The sequence below is a fragment of the Ascaphus truei genome, chromosome 17 (genome assembly GCF_040206685.1).
Source record: "Ascaphus truei isolate aAscTru1 chromosome 17, aAscTru1.hap1, whole genome shotgun sequence".
NCBI lineage: Eukaryota > Metazoa > Chordata > Amphibia > Anura > Ascaphidae > Ascaphus > Ascaphus truei.
The window spans coordinates 43,332,558-43,352,823 of record NC_134499.1 but is presented as its reverse complement, the minus strand read 5'-3'; the positions used below and the strand labels follow the sequence as shown (position 1 = coordinate 43,352,823).

General features: G+C 44.9%; 1 protein-coding gene and 1 long non-coding RNA gene across 3 annotated transcripts in view; one reads left to right on the top strand and one right to left on the bottom strand.

The window, feature by feature from the left end:
• The window catches only part of CFAP92 (cilia and flagella associated protein 92 (putative)), a 94,954-nt gene extending 85,282 nt beyond the window's left edge, over positions 1-9,672 (bottom strand). Inside the window, exons 1-3 of one of the 2 annotated variants that reach the window (XM_075574977.1) lie at positions 9,586-9,672; positions 2,799-3,244; positions 1,050-1,240 (exon numbers count right to left, since the gene is read on the bottom strand). In XM_075574977.1, coding sequence (XP_075431092.1) covers positions 1,050-1,240; positions 2,799-3,222 — 615 coding nt within the window. In that variant the 5' untranslated portion in view covers positions 3,223-3,244; positions 9,586-9,672. Of the gene's footprint in view, positions 1-1,049; positions 1,241-2,798; positions 3,248-9,585 lie in introns of both variants that reach the window. The other variant, XM_075574978.1, reaches the window with a different exon arrangement.
• Positions 9,673-10,628: 956 nt separating this feature from the next.
• On the top strand, positions 10,629-19,292 carry LOC142468409 (uncharacterized). The gene is made up of 3 exons (XR_012788653.1): positions 10,629-10,756; positions 15,146-15,246; positions 18,434-19,292. It is a non-coding gene; the product is annotated as an uncharacterized LOC142468409 (long non-coding RNA).
• Positions 19,293-20,266: the final 974 nt, after the last annotated feature.

Below are 20,266 nucleotides of genomic sequence, written 5' to 3'. Positions count from 1 at the left end.
AACAAAGTTGCCAGTACTGTATGTACTGTCTATCACACCACTCACTCACACTCACTCACACTCACTCACACTCACTCACACTCACTCACACTCACTCACACTCACTCACTCACACTCAAAACACACACACACACACAAACTGAGGCACACACATACAGGCAGGACACAGGACGCAGACAGAAAGACAGACACACACAGATACACAGATATACACACACACACACACACACATATAGACAGACACACACATACAGACAGGACACAGATACATTGAAACACACTGAGACACACAGACAGCCTCACCTCTCTGCTGCATGCTTTTCCTCTGCTCTTTGGCCCTACCCCCCAGGCTCCTGCCACCTCCTGATTGGTTGCTGCTGTATAATTCAGCCAATCAGAAGCTGCCCAGCCCCCTAGCAGCAGCAGCCCTGCTCTATCCCATGTCCGGTATTATCTCTCATATTTTACCGGACAGAGTAACCATATACCGGCCTGTTCGGTTCAATACTGGACACCTGGCAACCCTAGCTACAGCTTGTGGGAGCAGGCAGGCCTACCAGAGAACTGCCACGCTAATGTCAGAACCTGTATACACACATACAGGAGCTGAACCTCAAATGTGTTATATTAATGGACTGTATTATGGACTAAATGGCATCAAATTGAAACCAACACGATAGAGCAGTATTATTATAACCCATTCGGTCACTATTGGATAACCAAAGACACTGTTTTGTACAGCACCACATTCCATAGTTCCACTTATTTAATTTTTTTACAGAAATGAGGATATCGTTACAAATAAGTATCTATGATGATAGTATAACAAATACCTTTAAAATGTAATATTTATTTTAAAGCTATACTTTTTTAGACTGTATAACATCTTCAATCTACATATAATTTTATATCTGCTTTAATGTACTCAAGTGAACTATATGATTAACGAGGATACCAAATACATAATCTCCCACATATTTAACATGACAAGCAAGATCTGTTGTATTCTTTCAATTCCTCTACATTCACAGGTAATACAATAGGCTTACCTTAGATTCTTGTTCCATGTATAACTTGGCCACAACTCCAAACATTATAACATCGACTTTAGTGGGTTCTGTATCTTCTGGAAGAAGAAAGTATTCAAAATGGTAATATCTCTGAGCTCTCTGAGCTTCTACCTTCTTATGTTGCTTCTGGTTTGTCTTTTCTTTATTATCAGAAGAGCTGGCATTGTCATCTGCAAAAAGTTATGTTCATTTATTGTAATGTATCTTTAATGGAAATACACTGAAGGTAATCCAGCATGGAAGGGGATAGCCAGTTCTTCTCAACTAACACAAATCTAACTTTCAACAATAGATATGTGTGTCATGTAAAGCGGAGCACAAGGAGTGAATTTTAGTTGGATCTTTATATGCACACTTAACAATGCATCATTAACCAACCTGCTTCCCCTATATTAAATAGAGCAGGGGTACGCAAACTTCCTGAGCTGCGCCCCCCTGCCTGCCAGCCGCAGCGTTCGCACCGCCCCTCTACAAGGACCCAGCGTCAAATGACGCCGTAGGTTGTGACATCACGTGACCCCCACCGCGTCATTTGACGCATCACATCACATGACCCCGCAGCGTACTTTGATGCCGCGTTGCCATGGTGACGTGCCACTGAAGAGCCGGCAGAGAGCAGGTAAGAGAAGTTACAGAGGCTTCACGCCTCCCCCGGCATTTACTTTAAATGCCTTGGGGAAGAGCGCGGGGCCTCTGTAACCCCCGCGCCCCCCAAGAAAATCTTGTGCCCCCCAGTTTGCGCACCCCTGAAATAGAGGATAAAAGGGGGGTGCAAACTGACAAGAAGCTTAAAAAGGATTTGGAGGCACACTTTTAGGATAAGGACAGAAAAAAACAAGAGATACATAATATAAAAAAAAATACAAAATGGAAGATAGAATTTGTTCAGAAGATAAAAGGGAAGATCATAGTGAGACACAATGTGGCCAAGTATGAAAGGCGGTTGTGTTGTTTATATAGTGTAATATGATGTAAGGGGGAATATAAACGGACAAACCCTTCAGGTGAAATGAATCCAAAATTCCATCTGGACACAGACTGACATTCCAATAACCTGTCAATAAAGCTTGAACTATATGATATTATTCATATCAAACTAAAAAGTTATGCTACCCAAGATGCAAATAAACTACTTTGTAACTATTTATTTTCATTTTAAATATTTAATTTCTCTGAAACTGTTCAAGCAAATTGTCTGAAAATGTAGTACAAGTTGCAAAATAATAAATGTAATGTTTTGTATCAAGAATCTGGCCGATGAGATATACTGTGTAATATTTTTTTTTCCATCACTTTCTAAAACAAAACATCCCCAAGATCAAGGAGTTTGGACTGTGGAGAGAGAACACACGAACAAAAAAACAACAAAAAGATGACCCCTCCCCAAAGTGGCCACAAAGTCTCGTTGAGGTCATCGCTTTGCTCGCTCATCCAAGAATCATTGATCACTTTGGGGGTTATTAATTGAACTGTGATAATGCCAATCAAGGTGCTATTGCACAGAAAGTCCCAATGACTTAAATAGGAGTTTCCGTGCATAAGTGAACCGATTTGCATTATTGCAGTTTAATGCACGACTCCCTTTGTCTCCATTTTGGGAAATTGGCACACTTTGTGTATCTCGTTTTATCGTATAATTTCTGCTTTTGATGTAAATCTGTCATCACTTATAGGTATCATTTTGAGTATTTGAATTGCTTTTAAATATGACAGAAAGCAATACTGTACCTTTACTGTGTAGTGGAGGGATGGCAAAAGCAATGGTGACTGTACATGTCACTGTGTGAGAGGAATCTTCCAGATCTTTCTCTGGTGATACATGCAAAATATCCGGACTAACAGCCTCTCGTTTCATATTATTCTTTTCAAAGTTAACCTGACGCTTTATATCCAATGGTCTATCACATGCAATCATTATCTCCGTTCTATTGTCTGCGTCACTAGCATCTGATGAGGAACATCCAGTTGCATAGTCTGAAACATTGTTGTCTTTTGGTAGAAAAGATTTTTGCTGGTGAATTTTGAAGTGTCCATCAGTAGAGACACCACTATCGGAACCATCAGTCTCCACGGGTGTGATCTCTTCAGAAAGGGGGCGGTGGGATCTGATATCGCCAATCTGTATCTGCTGTACAATTGAAGGCTTCTCCATCTCAGGTTTGCTCCAAAAGTCACTGCTTAAAAAAGACCAATAAAGTCAGCTTACATTGTACTGAGAAACACTGACATGACTTAGAAAAGTTCAAAACAAAGCTCGGCACATTGCTCATTCCGACCTACACTCAGCAATAGAGCTGTTTTGACACTTGAGGCCAATCATCCTCCCAGAACAAAATGGCACAGTGTGCTGATCCAGAGCTAATTTGCCAACCATGAGATAGACAAAATGTTTAGTAAAGTTATAGATTAGGTTGGAAAAAATACATATATCCATTCTAATTGGATGAGATATTCATCCTATATTCTATAGTTCTACTGATTCAAAGAAAGGTAAGTAAAAAAAATAAAAAATAAAAAAAACACTGAAAATTGCCAATTAGGTCCCACAAGGGAAACCCCTCTCCCTCGATGCCACTAATTGGTATCGGGTTTCTCCCTAGGTGTGAATGCTCTTCCTACGTTTAACCGGTTTGGCATATCACTGAACACCTTTCCTTTCTAAAAAGATGAATAACCATTTCTTAAAGATTATTACGGTCTGTTTTTTTCTTTTCTTAAATATAAAAAACGGGATTTCGTGCTGTACAAGTACAAAACAAATTGTAAAAAAGAGCCAGCTACAATAGCATTGGTCTTTGCTGTTCAACATGTTGGTAGTGGATATGTGGATAAGGAGAGGGACCGTGGGGACATGCGATAGCAGATGGGTTACAAAGGATAAACAGAAGCACTTGGAGAAGCATGTACAGACACGGCATGTATGAAGATCAGTGGGAACATGCCCTGAGCATGTAGGTAAATATTAAGACACGAGAGATCTGGATATTGGGCAATGTTGAGGAACTGGAAGTAGGAGCATTGTGGTGATATGGGAGATGTAAACAAACACGATCTGAAGGGCAGACAAGATATGAAGGCTATATACATAGGGGATGTAGGGGAGGACAGGGCATTGCAAATGTGTGGAAGGATGAAGGATGCACAGTGTGGAGGTTATGTGGAAGAAAAAACATAGCACATGGTCGAGCAGAAGACACAAAGAGGAGGAAGAGGATACTAGGAGAGGTAGCTTTAAGTCACACATTTGAAGATGGATGTTTGAGGGGGAAGGAATCCCGGAGAGTATGTACCATAGGAAGAGGAAATGTTGGAATGGGAAAAGGAAAGTGTATATGTATTTAACAAGATTGCCGACTGGCTCCAGATCAGTGTCGGACAGGGGCATGAAGGGCACACTGGGGGAAACAAAATATATATGCCCCTTACCGGGGTATAACATATACGCGCACGCCTGTGTGTGAGATAGAATATGTGTGTGTGTGTGTGTGTGTGTGTGTGTGTGTGTGTGTGTGTGTGTGTGTGTGTGTGTGTGTGTGTGTGTGTGTGTGTATATATATATATATACACACACATACACACACACACAGGTGATAGCAGGCACACTCCAGGTGTTTTGAAAAAATAAAAAGAGTTTATTAGAAAAAGGTCAACGTTTCGTGTCTCTCTATGGAGAAAGACCTGCAGGGCCTGCCATCACTTTTTTGTATTGTAGATTTCTTTGCAGTTATGGCACGGGGTAGAGCATCTTTTCCATGTGGATCTAACAAAGCTGATTTTACTACTTCAAGTTTGGCCGAGTTCCATTTCGCAGTGACCGCCTACCATCTTACTTTTATCTGTGTCACTATGTCCTGGGGCCCCCGTAGTGCCAGTCCCTGTGTCACTATGTCCTGGGGGCCCCAGAGTGCCAGTCCCTGTGTCACTATGTCCTGGGGCCCCCGTAGTGCCAGTTCCTGTGTCACTATGTCCTGGGGCCCCCGGAGTGCCAGTCCCTGTGTCACTATGTCCTGAGGCCCCCGTAGTGCCAGTCCCTGTGTCACTATGTCCTGGGGCCCCCGGAGTGCCAGTCCCTGTGTCACTATGTCCTGGGGCCCCCGGAGTGCCAGTCCCTGTGTCACTATGTCCTGGGGCCCCCGGAGTGCCAGTCCCTGTGTCACTATGTCCTGGGGCCCCCGTAGTGCCAGTCCCTGTGTCACTATGTCCTGGGGCCCCCGTAGTGCCAGTCCCTGTGTCACTATGTCCTGGGGCCCCCAGAGTGACAGCCCCCTGTGTTACTATGTCCTGGGGCCCCTGTAGTGCCAGTCCCTGTGTCACTATGTCCTGGGGCCCCCAGAGTGACAGCCCCCCGTGTTACTATGTCCTGGGGCGCCCGTAGTGCCAGTCCCTGTGTTACTATGTCCTGGGGCCCCCGTAGTGCCAGTCCCTGTGTCACTATGTCCTGGGGCCCCCGTAGTGCCAGTCCCTGTGTCACTATGTCCTGGGGCCCCCAGAGTGCCAGTCCCTGTGTCACTATGTCCTGGGACCCCCGTAGTGCCAGTCCCTGTGTCACTATGTCCTGGGGCCCCCAGAGTGCCAGTCCCTGTGTCACTATGTCCTGGGGCCCCCAGAGTGCCAGTCCCTGTGTCACTATGTCCTGGGGCCCCCAGAGTGACAGCCCCCCGTGTTACTATGTCCTGGGGCCCCTGTAGTGCCAGTCCCTGTGTCACTATGTCCTGGGGCCCCCAGAGTGACAGCCCCCCGTGTTACTATGTCCTGGGGCCCCCGGAGTGCCAGTCCCTGTGTCACTATGTCCTGGGGCCCCCGTAGTGCCAGTCCCTGTGTCACTATGTCCTGGGGCCCCCGGAGTGCCAGTCCCTGTGTCCCTATATCCTGGGGCCCCCGGAGTGCCAGTCCCTGTGTCACTATGTCCTGGGGCCCCCGGAGTGCCAGTCCCTGTGTCACTATGTCCTGGGGCCCCCGGAGTGCCAGTCCCTGTGTCACTATGTCCTGGGGCCCCTGTAGTGCCAGTCCCTGTGTCCCTATATCCTGGGGCCCCCGGAGTGCCAGTCCCTGTGTCACTATGTCCTGGGGCCCCCGGAGTGCCAGTCCCTGTGTCACTATGTCCTGGGGCCCCTGTAGTGCCAGTCCCTGTGTCCCTATATCCTGGGGCCCCCGGAGTGCCAGTCCCTGTGTCACTATGTCCTGGGGCCCCCGGAGTGCCAGTCCCTGTGTCACTATGTCCTGGGGCCCCTGTAGTGCCAGTCCCTGTGTCACTATGTCCTGGGGCCCCCAGAGTGCCAGTCCCTGTGTCACTATGTCCTGGGGCCCCTGAAGTGCCAGTCTCTGTGTCACTATGTCCTGGGGCCCCCGGAGTGCCAGTCCCTGTGTCACTATGTCCTGGGGCCCCCGGAGTGCCAGTCCCTGTGTCACTATGTCCTGGGGCCCCTGAAGTGCCAGTCCCTGTGTCACTATGTCCTGGGGCCCCCTGGAGTGTAATACGGTCTCCATGGCCCAGAACTACAAAGCTCTGCTAAGTCCCTTAATGTGATGTTAACCCAAGAGTAATGCTGTATCCACAAAGGGAATTACATAATGTAACGCCACGCTTTCTCCTGTGAAGTGCATTGCTTTGTCTAGAACAGTCATTAGTGATAATGATTTGCAAAGAAAGCGTTACTACAACATTGCACACCCACAGAAGTGTTATAGTTAACATGGGGACTTAAAGTTATGGCAGTTAGGTCATACTGTACCTAACCTTGGTGTTACTCCCACCCAGACCCTAAAATTGGGCTTTTACAGGGTGCGACTGGGTGTAACACCACAGGTGCAGGATGATTTAACCAACATAGCTTTGTTTCCGTCTCCTCTCTTCCTCAAGTGGTCTGGATCAGTGCAACGCTGACATACTTATGGTCACGTTATTAGAAGATAACGCGACGTTACGCCTATGGTAATGAGGTATAAATAGCACATCATTCGCTTTGAGGATACCATGTTATAACGGCCGGTCCTGTTTTACGTGAAGTTCTGAGCCCTGACCTTTGTCTTGAAAGAGAAACCTCATGCCCCTAATTTCCAGCTTAAGCTATACAGATATAAAACCCAGAAGTGACTGTAGATAGTTTGTAACCCAAGTCAGCAGCTGCAACATATTCCATCCATCACTAAAAAGGTTTATATTACCACCTTTTCTCTATAGGCTCTACAATACTATTTTGCCATTATGTGAACAGTTTTGTCGTATTAAATGGCCTATATTTTTAAACAAAGGCATATAAACCCGCTAATGTTAACGAATCATAGGCTTTATGTAGCTCCTAGTTTAATAAAGAGTTAATGCTCATGGATACAGGCTTCTCCCCTGCAGTAAATTAAAGCAATGGCAGTTTATAGGATATATGAAACAGACATAGTAAAATGTACAAGTAAATATCTGTCAGGGTTATGCACGTGTACTGGTTGCTACAAAAACTATTTCATTACAGAGGATAATGTACCACTGGAGTTATGAGGACAATATCTATTTTTTTAGCATCAATAAAATGATAGAAGTATTAGGGGAAATCTAAAAATCTGTTCCCTAAAAATTGTGCTGGTCTGCAACTAAGCATTAAACCTGTCCCCTGCTGCCCTTATCCAATTACCTGTGTCCCACTCCCCTTACCTGTCTCCCCCCCTGACCTGTGTCCTCTTACCCATCTCCCGCTCCCTTTATCCCCTTACCTGTCCCCCGCTCCCCTTACCTGTCCCCCGCTCCCCTTACCTGTCTCCCGCTCCCCTTATCTGTCTCCCGCTCCCCTTATCTGTCTCCCGCTCCCCTTTATCCCCGTACCTGTCTCCCGCTCCCCTTTATCCCCGTACCTGTCTCCCGCTCCCCTTATCCCCCTACCTGTCTCCCGCTCCCTTTACGCCCTTACCTGTCTCCCGCTCCCTTTACCTGTCTCCCGCTCCCCTTACCTGACTCTTGCTCCGATTACCTGTCTCCCCCCCCTTACCTTCCCCCTTACCTGTCCCCCGCTCCCCTTACCTGCCCCCTTACCTGTCTCCCGCTCCCCTTACCTGACTGGCCCCCTTACCTGTCTGGCCCTCTTACCTGTCTCCCGCTCCCTTACCTGACTGTCCCCCTTACCTGACTGTCCCAAATACCTGACTCCTGCCCTCTTACCTGATTGTCCCCCTTACCTGACTCCCGTCCCCCTTACCTGTCTCCCGCTCCCCTTACCTGTCTTCCGCTCCCCTTACCTGACTGTCCCCCTTACCTGACTGCCCCCCTTACCTGACTGCCCCCCTTACCTGACTGCCCCTCTTACCTGACTGTCCCCCTTACCTGACTCGCGCCCCCTTACCTGACTGTCCCCCCTTACCTGACTGTCCCCCTTACCTGTCTCCCGCTCCCCTTACCTGACTGTCCCCCTTACCTGTCTCCTGCTCCCCTTACCTGACTGTCCCCCTTACCTGACTGTCCCCCTTACCTGACTGTCCCCCTTACCTGTCTCCTGCTCCCCTTACCTGACTGTCCCCCTTACCTGACTGTCCCCCTTACCTGACTGTCCCCCTTACCTGACTGTCCCCCTTACCTGACTCCCGCTCCCCTTACCTGACTGTCCCCCTTACCTGACTGTCCCCCTTACCTGTCTCCCGCTCCCCTTAGCTGACTGTCCCCCTTACCTGACTGTCCCCCTTACCTGTCTCCCGCTCCCCTTACCTGACTGTCCCCCTTACCTGTCTCCCGCTCCCCTTACTTGACTGTCCCCCTTACCTGGCTCCCTTACCTGTCTCCCGCTCCCCTTACCTGTCTCCCGCTCCCCTTACCTGACTGTCCCCCTTACCTGACTGCCCCCCTTACCTGTTTCCCGCTCCCCTTACCTGACTGTCCCCCTAACCTGACTGTCCCCCTTACCTGTCTCCCGCTCCCCTTACCTGGCTCCCTTACCTGTCTCCCGCTCCCCTTACCTGACTGGCCCCCTTACCTGACTGGCCCCCTTACCTGACTGGCCCCCTTACCCGACTGGCCCCCTTACCCGACTGTCCCCCTTACCCGGCTGTCCCCCTTACCCGACTGTCCCCCTTACCTGACTGGCTCCCTTACCTGTCTCCCGCTCCCCTTACCTGGCTCCCGCTCCCCTTACCTGGCTGTCCCCCTTACCTGGCTGTCCCCCTTACCTGGCTGTCCCCCTTACCTGACTGTCCCCCTTACCTGGCTGTCCCCCTTACCTGGCTCCCGCCCCCTTACCTGGCTGTCCCCCTTACCTGGCTCCCGCCCCCTTACCTGGCTGTCCCCCTTACCTGGCTCCCGCTCCCCTTACCTGGCTGTCCCCCTTACCTGGCTGTCCCCCTTACCTGGCTGTCCCCCTTACCTGACTGTCCCCCTTACCTGGCTGTCCCCCTTACCTGGCTCCCGCCCCCTTACCTGGCTGTCCCCCTTACCTGACTGTCCCCCTTACCTGGCTGTCCCCCTTACCTGGCTCCCGCTCCCCTTACCTGGCTGTCCCCCTTACCTGACTGTCCCCCCTTACCTGGCTGTCCCCCTTACCTGGCTCCCGCTCTCCGACACTATATTCAAAATGTAAAATCCCTTCAGAGCCGCCTGTGTGAGCTCTATCCTTCCGCCGCACTGAAAGTAGTCCCCTATAACTAAGGGAATCAAATGCTGCAGAAAAAAATAGCAACTAATGAAACAGAATTCCTTGTCATTAAATTCGTTAGTTTAGATTTATCTTCCTAATGTGAAGATATAATATTAGAGGGCTGAGAGGCGGCCGCGCAGCTGAGGCGGGGGACGGGACGGGGGGGGGGGGGCTGCTGCAATGATTGTGTGAGGCGCATTGATACGGAATTTCACCGCTTGGGTGTTGCTATGGACACGAGCAGCCCAGCGCTGTGCTAGTTTTCTATAGGGGATGTGTGTGGGGGATGTGAATGGGGGATATGTATATGGGGGTATGTATATGGGGGACATGTATAGGGGATATGTATATGGGGATATGTGTGGGGGACGTGAATGGGGGATATGTGTGGGGGATATGTATATGGGGATATGTGTGGGGGAGGTGTATGGGGGATATGTGTGGGGGATATGTGAGGGGATATGTATATGGGGATATGTGTGGGGGATATGTATATGGGGATGTGAATGGGGGATATGTGTGGGGGACATGTATAGGGGATATGTATATCGGGATATGTGTGGGGGATATGTATATGGGGATATGTGTGGGGGAGGTATAAGGGGGATATGTATGGGGGATATGTATATGGGGATATGTGTGGGGGATATGTATATGGGGATATGTGTGGGGGACATGTGTATGGGGATATGTGTGGGGGACGTGTATGGGGGATATGTGTGGGGGTTTATGTATGGGGGCTATGTATGGGGGACATGTGTGGGGATATGTATGGAAGACATGTATAGGGGATATGTGTAGGGGGTTATGTATGAGGGCTGTGTATGAGGGATATGTGTGGGGGACATGTATGGGGGATGTGTATAGGGGTGTGAATAGGGGACATGTATATGGGGATATGTTTGGGGGATGTGTATGGGGGATATGTGTGGGGGATATGTATAGGTGATATGTTTGGGGAATGTGTATAGGGGATATGTATATGGGGATAAGCGAAAGGCACAGCACCTCCTCACCGGAGCGTCTCAGCCTCTCCGCTGAGGAACCCGGAGGAAGAGGAGCGCGGCCGTGTGCAAGGTGAGTAAACGCAGGGGAATGGCTTATTTAACGCGTCCCTGACTCACCCTGCCCTTTGCCCCCCCTACCCTCCCTGCCCTCCCTGCCCCCCTGCCCCCCCTGCCCTCCCTCCCCCTGCCATTTGCCCCCTGCCCTCCCTCCCTCCCCGTGCCCTTTCCCCCTACCCTTTGCCCCCTGCCCTCCCTCCCCCTGCCCTTTGCCCCCTGCCGTCCCTCCCCTGCCCTTTGCCCCCTGCCATCCCTCCCCCTGCCCTTTGCCCCCTGCCCTCCCGCCCCCTGCCCTCCCTGCCCTTTGCCCCCCACCCTCCCTGCGCTTTGCCCCCCGCCCTCCCTCCCCCTGCCCTTTGCCCCCTGCCCTCCCTCCCCCTGCAATTTTTCCCCTTCCCACCCTCCCCCTTCCACGCCCAGGCAACGCCGGGTATATCAGCTAGTATTAGTATATGTAAAGGGCGTATCTTTGCAATTTATGGAGGAAAAAACAACAGATTTTAGCAACATTGTGAATGTAACCCTCCCTGCCCAGCTGTAAGGGAGGTAACATAGACGTCTGTGTTGTTAGCCACTCAGGTTGTATTACCTGTGTCAGTGGTGCTGATCCGCACAGGCTTGGCTATATGCAGATGGTAATGATGGACGCCAGGAACTTTGTAGTTATTAAACAAAACAGTCTTTATTCATACTATAGACAGGTACAACTCCTCCTCAGCTGCATCATTGCAGTCCTGAGAAGGCGCATCGCTGTAACATTGAATGGGGTTCTTTAAATCATATCATGGGTAACCATGCGTCTGGTGATATTCTCAAGCCCTATATTTCCAGGGTCCCAGCAGGGGATGCCCTTCCTCCCTGGGGTAGGATCGGGGGTCATTACTCTGTATCATACCCTGCTCACCTCACATATAAGTACTCTGTTACTCAAGAAGCAGCGGATGCCCTTTCTCACTGGGGTAGGATCGGGGGTCATTACTCTGTATCATACCCTGCTCACCTCACATATAAGTACTCTGTTACTCAAGAAGCAGCGGATGCCCTTTCTCACTGGGGTAGGATCGGGGGTCATTACTCTGTATCATACCCTGCTCACCTCACATATAAGTACTCTGTTACTCAAATTGCAGGGGGTGATACTTCATTCGTGTACAGCACTTTATTCTCTCAGGATCCTACTTCAGGTCCTGTGTTATAACTCCTGATGATCCTGACTTCAGATTACTCCCAGGGTTACAGATGGGGCAACCCCTCAAGGACACTAATCTCACCTGTTGAAGCCTGTACTTCTCCAGCTTCCCTTACTAGGGGCCTGACTTTAAGGGACACTTCCCAGCTCTGGAAAACAATAAAGGGGACTCCTACCCCAACTTAACTATTTACAATTGAGATCCCTCCCTGTTCTCGCCTTCCCAGAAGGTTGGAATCCTTCTGCCCTCCTATTTATCGCCTCTTGTCCACTCCCTGTCTCTAGGCAGAAAAGGGACAGAGCTCGGCCTCTGCCTGGTTATTTACAAATGCACAGGGGCAGATGTTCAGTATCTCCTTTAACCCTATGTAACCCATTACACCCACAGTAACCCAAAGGAGAGGGGTAATATGAATGTGAGAGACAAATGTGACAAACGTAATGTAGAAGGGGACAGTAGGGCCAGGCTTGGAAGGAAGTATGAGGATCTCTGCCATTAATGTTAAGTTTGTTGTAAGTTCCTTTATCCCACACTGTCACAGTACTAACGTGCACCCATTTGAATGTGCCCGGTGTTGGAGGGTCTATGCTAAGGAACCTACAACTGTACATCCATATAATAGGTTGTTTAAAAAGCAAACATTTTGTCAACTGAGGACTGTACCTTCATGGATTTGGTAAAGTACCAGCACTTCTGCAGCTATTAGTGGTCAACCTTGCGGAACCTAGAAACGAGAGCACTTTGCTTAGGAATTTCCTCACATGTGTAGATTATTTTATGATCACAACAACAATTACAAAAATAGAAGCCTGTCAGCAAAGAAGATAACAAAAGCAACAATTAAAAGACCTGCTAACCAAACAATACGCCACACACACTGCAATATACAGAAGTATGCCTGGCGTGAAACATAAAGAAAAATGAAATCTCGGCAAAACAAGAGTTGTTCCTAATCCATCTGTCAGTGCACACAATGGCTAAGCCTCTTAATTAAAACATTTACCGCATTACATGACATGAAAGAAAACCTACAAACAATGTTACATTCAAGTGCAGGGCTTTCAGGAATGGTCAGGTTATAGTGTGATGTATACAGAATTAATGGTTGCATACCACACGCCCGTCTAGTCTGACAGTTTCTTCTATCTGTTGCAAAACCTCAGACCTGTTTGATCCATGACTGTCACTCATATTTATACTAAACATTGTTTTATTCCATTATCTAAAACAAAGGAGATCTTTGGTGTGTGGAGTAATTGATACTACAATTTGAAAGTGAAACAAATGTGGTCAAGTATGAACATTACCAATGTTACCTGTACAGAAGAGGTCATTTAAAATGTCTGTCTCTTCCCCATTCTGCAGATTATAACATATTGGCATTGCAGCTGTGAAACAGATTCAAGCCAATAACATTCATTACAAAAAGCTAAATGGAGAGAGTTGGACTGTGAGCAGTGCACTTGTTTTTAATTTAGCATTAATGCTTAAATAAATATTGCTAAAGTTGTATTGTGATTGTCTGGAACACAATTAGACGTCCATCAGACATGCTAAAAAACATCTGTTAACAACTGGGAATTATTTGAACTTATGCACTAAAACACATTTTTCAAGTCCTGCTTGTAAGTTGTTCTGTGAAAGCAATGATTGCGATCTTTTTAATTAAAGATATGCCTGATGTAGTTGTTCTAAAGGTCAGACTTTTGAGTTCTGATCCTGTAACACATATACCGTATCATTTTTTTCTGTTAATACAAAAATACCTCACTTACAGTACTAACGCCTTGCTCTCTCCAGGATTAATAAACATGCTAGAGCTTTGCATTATGAGATGAAGTCCATATTTCATGCGATTAGTGTTTGTAGATTAAAACTCAGCAGAGTTAAGAAATTGTCCTTCTGCTTTTCATGTCTCTGGAGGGATTTAAGAAGTGTCAAACTGAAACGTTACAGAATCCATTGTCCCTATTTATAGCACTGCCTTTATATTGGATGAACCAATTGACTAGCCACTTCTTTATCAAGGAGGAAACGCTTACAAAGTTTATACAGTATGTACACACAGCCAGGCTGTGTGGTGACAAAGTATATACAGTATATACACACAGCCAGGCTGTGTGGTGACAAAGTATATACAGTATGTACACACAGCCAGGCCTGTGTGGTGACAAAGTATATACAGTATGTACACACAGCCAGGCCTCTGTGGTGACAAAGTTACTTATTGACATGATTTCTACACTTTTTTAGATTCCTGTTCAGATCTAATTCTATTATATCAAAGCCACTAACAGATCTGCAAATGGGAATATAAAACCAGAACTCTATTATTATCCTGGTAACGATGATAGAACTAAATATTTTCCTCCAGCGTTGTTTGAACCAATTGTGTTGTATAGTAAGAAATAAGTCTTATACATACACTGGTAAGAAATTCTGACACAGCTGGTTACATACTGCTACACGCTGTGTACATCTGTAATACATGTGGGCAGCCTAAGAAATACCTATCTACACACATAAATAACAATATATATACAACAAAGAATTCATAATTAGCTCTCTAATTTAGATTTAGACTCAGCTTCACTTTGATATATGTGTTTACAACATGAAACAAGGCCGCCATCGTTATTTCTACAACTACAGTACATGATGCTGTGAGCAACGTACAGTAATTGAGTGATGCCTGTTAGCGGTACCATGCCTGGGCAATTACTACGTTGCACAGAACATACCAGAGCATGATCGCGCCACAACAAAAGGATTCTACATTATAAGATTAACATACAGTTTAGTTTATATTCATTATCAATACATAGTCATTCATAACAATGTCAAGTTATGCTGGGATAAGCCATGCTGCGATGTTCCTCACTCTGAGTAACTCGGTACATTATGGGGAAGGTTTTAATGATGGCAATTTAGTTGGCTTGAGTAATGATGTCACATTAAATGTGTGTGCATTGCAATGTGTCACTTAGGTATCACACTGTCAAACCCGGTTCCAGGAAAAAAACATTTACATAACGTTCTGAATTCTTGTAATAAAGACATTTTAAATTCAAAGCAAGTCGGATAATTCAATAACTTCAACATATTCTTCACTTTATAATAAACCAACGGTTTTAAACACATTGCACACTGAATAAATGAATCATTGTAAATCATTCAAATACATTAAAGCTGATTTATCAATCACTTTGCAGAATGCTTTTACACAATTGCAAAAGTCAAAGTTACCCAATGGACATTAATCTGGTCAAGAATTCTGCAATGAAGATGTGAATATGTGTGCTGACATCAGTAGGTAAGAACATAAAGACAATTTGCTAAAACTACTGAATTCAGTAGAAATAACTGTTAGTCCAGTTGTGATAGTGCGGTAAATGAGTACATCAGTATTAGGTGATAACTTTTTTATATGGACTAACTTAAGATATTATAAGACAACTTTTCAAGAGTTCTCCTCTCTTCCTCAGGTCAGAGATTCTGACAATCAGAGATTCAACGATTCACGGGATCTCTGTAAATCAGTATCTCTGACCTGAGGAAGAGAGGAGAACTCTTGAAAGGTTGTCTTATAATATCTTAAGTTAGTCCATTTAAAAAAAAGGTACCACCTAATACTAAGGTACTCATTTACTCTGCACTAAAACTGCAGCAAACTAAATATTGTTTTAATGTTTGAGGGGAATAACCTCATTGAGGAATGTGGTATATTATTATTTTACTAAAAGGGTAGTGGATGCAAGGGAAGTCGTTCCAATATATTGCAGGTATAGTACAGTATGGGACTCAGTAGACACATTTTGGAAAAAACTCAGGAAACAGTTCTACTTCAAGGAATAAAGGTGGGGATCAAGTAAGGGCTAAGGCTACATAGTAAGTAAGGACAATGTCTATTGTTCTCTTTTTACTTCCATGTCATACTGTATCAGACACATTTAGAGGGTTATTCAGTAAACTGAGATAGCGCTGATTGGGGCGCTATTACATTGAAGTCATTGGGAGTTTCTGTTCAATATTCAACCGATTGGCACCATCACTGTTTAATGAATAACTGCCTGGCAGGGGATATTGTTCATGCTTCTTGCCTAACAACCAATGCAGGATCAGCAGTCAAAGTGGGTTAATTAATGGACTGTGCCATATTTAAAAGATCTATATTTATTCAACATTGGGTCAGTGCTCTTTGGATCGTATTTAACCTAATATTTAAGGAGGGGTGAGGCTTTCTCCAAGAAATCCCCCTTTTCTTTAAATATAAAATGAAATACTAATATTGTAAATAATAATAGAGTGCTGCTCAGGTTGTAAAAATGAAATAGTAGTGGTTCTCCTTACCCTCTGCTTAGTATATATTGGTTTGGTAATTAGAGTTCTAATCATTTCTTGATAAGGGTCAAGATGTGATGATAGGTCAATTTTAAGACCAACGCGTTGATGCAATTTAATAAATATATATATATATGGGATTCTAAACATCTTGTAATAAACTCAGGAAACCCCACTACTGGGATAAATACAAGCTGGGGATTAAGTAAGATCTGGGGGTGTATGGTACGCAGGGCATCGTACACACGTCAAGACAAATAAACTTTACCAACATTGTTTCTAAATGAATGAGAATGCAGAGAAACATGAGAGGTGGGAAACATTACATTATTCATCATAACTTTGTATATGTTTGTAACTAGTCCCAGTTTTTCATTGCAAAGCCAGTATAACCAGCCTGACACTGATGAGACCCAAAGGGTAGAATGGGCTGTCTGTGAGTAGGTTACTGGCTCTGCCCTTCTTTAGCTCAGGCTGTGCTGAAAAGCTGTGTAATGCGGCAGGAATACGCTGATAGGGATCCGTGTTAAAATGAATAAGAAGCAAAACGTGTATACATAGATGTTCTATAACTTGGGGACCATAGTTACATTAGAGGGTAAAATTTAACAGTGGTGCTAATAACGTGTTATATCCTGTGGCGGACTTACCTTTTTGCCACCTGTAGGCTCAGGTGCACCTTCCTCCTCCGCAGCGTACAGCATCACATGATGTGATATTGTCATGGCACGCACATCACAGCAGTATGTGATGCCACATTGTCATGGCAACACAATGTCACGCTGACACCATGGCAACGCAACGTCACGCAATATGTGATACTGCGTTATCATGGCAACGTGGCGTCGTGACATTGCAGCCTCATGTGACGACGCGACGCTACAGGAGGGGTAAAAGTTAAGACTCACGTACACACACTAATTGATGCACTAGGCCAGGGGTGCGCAAACTGGGGGGGGCGTGACGGTTACAGAGGCCCCACGCTATTCAGCACGAGGCCTCTATAAATTAACTTACCAGGCCTCGCGTCCACACATCTCCATGGCGATGGGCGTCAAATGATGCCCTGGGGTCATTTGACGTCCGTTTTTATTATAACCCAAAGATTTCTGCATTCATTTACATTTTTACCACCAGAAAAAAACATGGCCATTGACTCCTTCATAGAAGTAATATGAATTTTTCTGCATAATTACTTGTTTATTTTATGATTTGTAAGGAATATCAAAATAAAGAATTAAATGTTCTGTTTCTGTTTTTAATGAAAGGAACTCATGAAATATTAGTGTCCAAAAAAACAGTACTGTATATTGTTTGCTATCTTCTTATTTTTTACTGTACTTTGCAAAGTTACGTTTTAGGTTTTTAGATTTTCAAGAGTAGAGATTACATCCCTGAGTACTTTTGTATTCTGTAGTATTACAGCAACCCATGTTCTGCAATGTGTTCTTTGTTTTCTGGAGCACAATTTCACTCCATAGAAATAAACTATAACCATGTCTCCCGTTTCCAATTAAAGTTACATTAATTCATTCTAGGAAGTTGTACCTTATTTATTTTATTTATAAAAGGTTTTACCAGGAAGTAATACATTGAGCGTTACCTCTCGTTCTCACGTGTGCCCTGGGCATAGAGTTATGATGACAAATACATAGTTACATTAAGTGAGCAGGGTGCCTATCCGTGGGGGCTTCAGTGGGTGACCTACAAGGAGGTTTGTTAGCGTCTCCAATTCCTTTTTCATCCCTTTCACTAAAGTGGAGATTAAAAATGAGCCCTAGTGGTCTTGAGAGCGAGAGAGAGAGGGGTCTTCAATTAACACCTTCCTGTTTGGGGGGATATATACATCCCCTTTCTTAAATGTTTCAGCTCTAATTTAGTCAAGGGTTTTTTTTTTTTAGGAAAAATCCCAATATTGCTTTCAAGTATTGAACATGATCTCCAGAAATACAAAGTGGAAACACTGATTATAACAAACGAATCCAATAACTAAAGTAATTCAAATGAATTATTTCTGTATCTTCTAGTTTTACCTAGATGAACTTAATTTGACATCAGTGTAACAGTTTTGAACCCATTATACTTGTTTGCAACATAGTTAAAAGAAAGGTTAAATGATTTATAATACTATGTATTTATCCTCCATTCATTTCCAATAGAGGAATGGCAGATGGGCATTGAACAATTCAACAAAGGACCAAATGCCTCTTCACATTGTCCTAATGTCTATATTCTAAAAAGAGGAGTATAACCAAGTCATTAATGGTAAATGAAGTGGAAAATGCAGGTGCCGCAGTGAAATTTATGGCGATATGTTTATAGTAGATGAAGATGATGTCAATTTGTAGTTGAATTATTTTCAGAAGAATACTTTTGTACTAACGGAGATGGGCAGCCTAGCTGTGCTTACATATCTTATTCTTATAATTAACCCTGACACCAAAAAAACATAAAAAGTAAAAGTGTAAGGTAGAGGATACATGCTTAATTTGCAATGCTTGGCCCTCTGGAAGGGTGTTACACGTGCAAATGTATTGGAGTTAAACAAAAGAAGAACATGGAAAGTACATTTTGATACTGGAAACCAGGAATCAAGTTAAAATAGCTTCTCTGTCTCATTTAGAGCAGGGGTGCGCAAATGTCCTGAGCTGCACCCCTCCTCTCCAAGGGTCCGGCGTCAAATGACGCCGTGGGTCATGTGATGTCACATGATCCCGCCGCGTCATTTGACGCGCGTTGCCATGGCAATGCATCACATTACTCTGCGTCATCATTTGATGCCGCGTTGCTATAGAGTCGCGTCGCTGAAGAGCCGGCAGAGAGCAGGTAAGGGAGTTACAAAGGACTCACGCCTCCCCCCGCAATTAATTTAAATGCCTTGGGGGAAAGCGCGGGCCTCTGTAACTGCCGCACCCCCCTAGAAATTCTTGCGCCCCCCAGTTTGCACACCCCTGATTTCGAGCATTCAAAAAACGTGAGAGGACTTTTAGCAATAGAATAGCTCTGTAAACAACTGAGCTGCGCCATAGTTGGTATGTATGTGTTGTATTATATATGTATTATATATGCATTATATTGTATTATATATGTATTATATTGTATTATATATGTATTATATATGTATTATATTGTATTATATATGTATGTGTTGTATTATATATGTATTATATTGTATTATATTGTATTATATATATTAAAAATGCAAAAAAATTGTTGCATGTAATCGAGACAGAGCAGTATGTCAACACCATTGAAACAATGTTATTGTTCAATCATATGTGCATCATATTTAATGCTGATATTCACATGCCTTATCCCTTACGACCTCTGTTGTGAGGCTATTTAACTAATCTACCCACCTTTCCGTGAAGAAGTACTTCTTCACTGCCACTGAATTGACCACACTCCCGCCTCAGCGCACTGACTTGTTTCAGGCTTCCCTCCTGGACCTAGTTATATTTTTGAACAATGTCGAGCTCAGGAAAGTTGAATTAGGCAAATGAAGGCACTGAGAAACATTGCGGGGGTCGACTCTCAAGCTTGAGGTCCATTTCTTTGTATCTGAAACCTCAATGGAAACAGTCACTCACAAAACACAATGGGAAAACTGATGCACACATGATTGTGTTCGGACACCCATATGTTATCTCACACAAGTAGACAAACCATGTTAAAGGGATGTGCTTGCTTTTACAAACGGTACAAAAGGCATTTTAACTGCAATACATTAACAATCATTCCATTACAAATCTTTTCAGCCACATTAATGAATGAGTACATTTTCTTATAAGCCCGTTAACATGGAACATAATAATTGGTATTCCACGAAGATTAAAATGTCTGTAGCAAACTTTAGCTAACTTGTACTTTTTAGTGACCCAATAAAGATAGGAGGAAGGAGAGATTCAAGGGCTCCACAGTTTTGCACAGGGTGGAAGTTCCCAGAGCATGTGGTAACACAGGAGGGAGAGGGAGTATGGGGTATGATACCT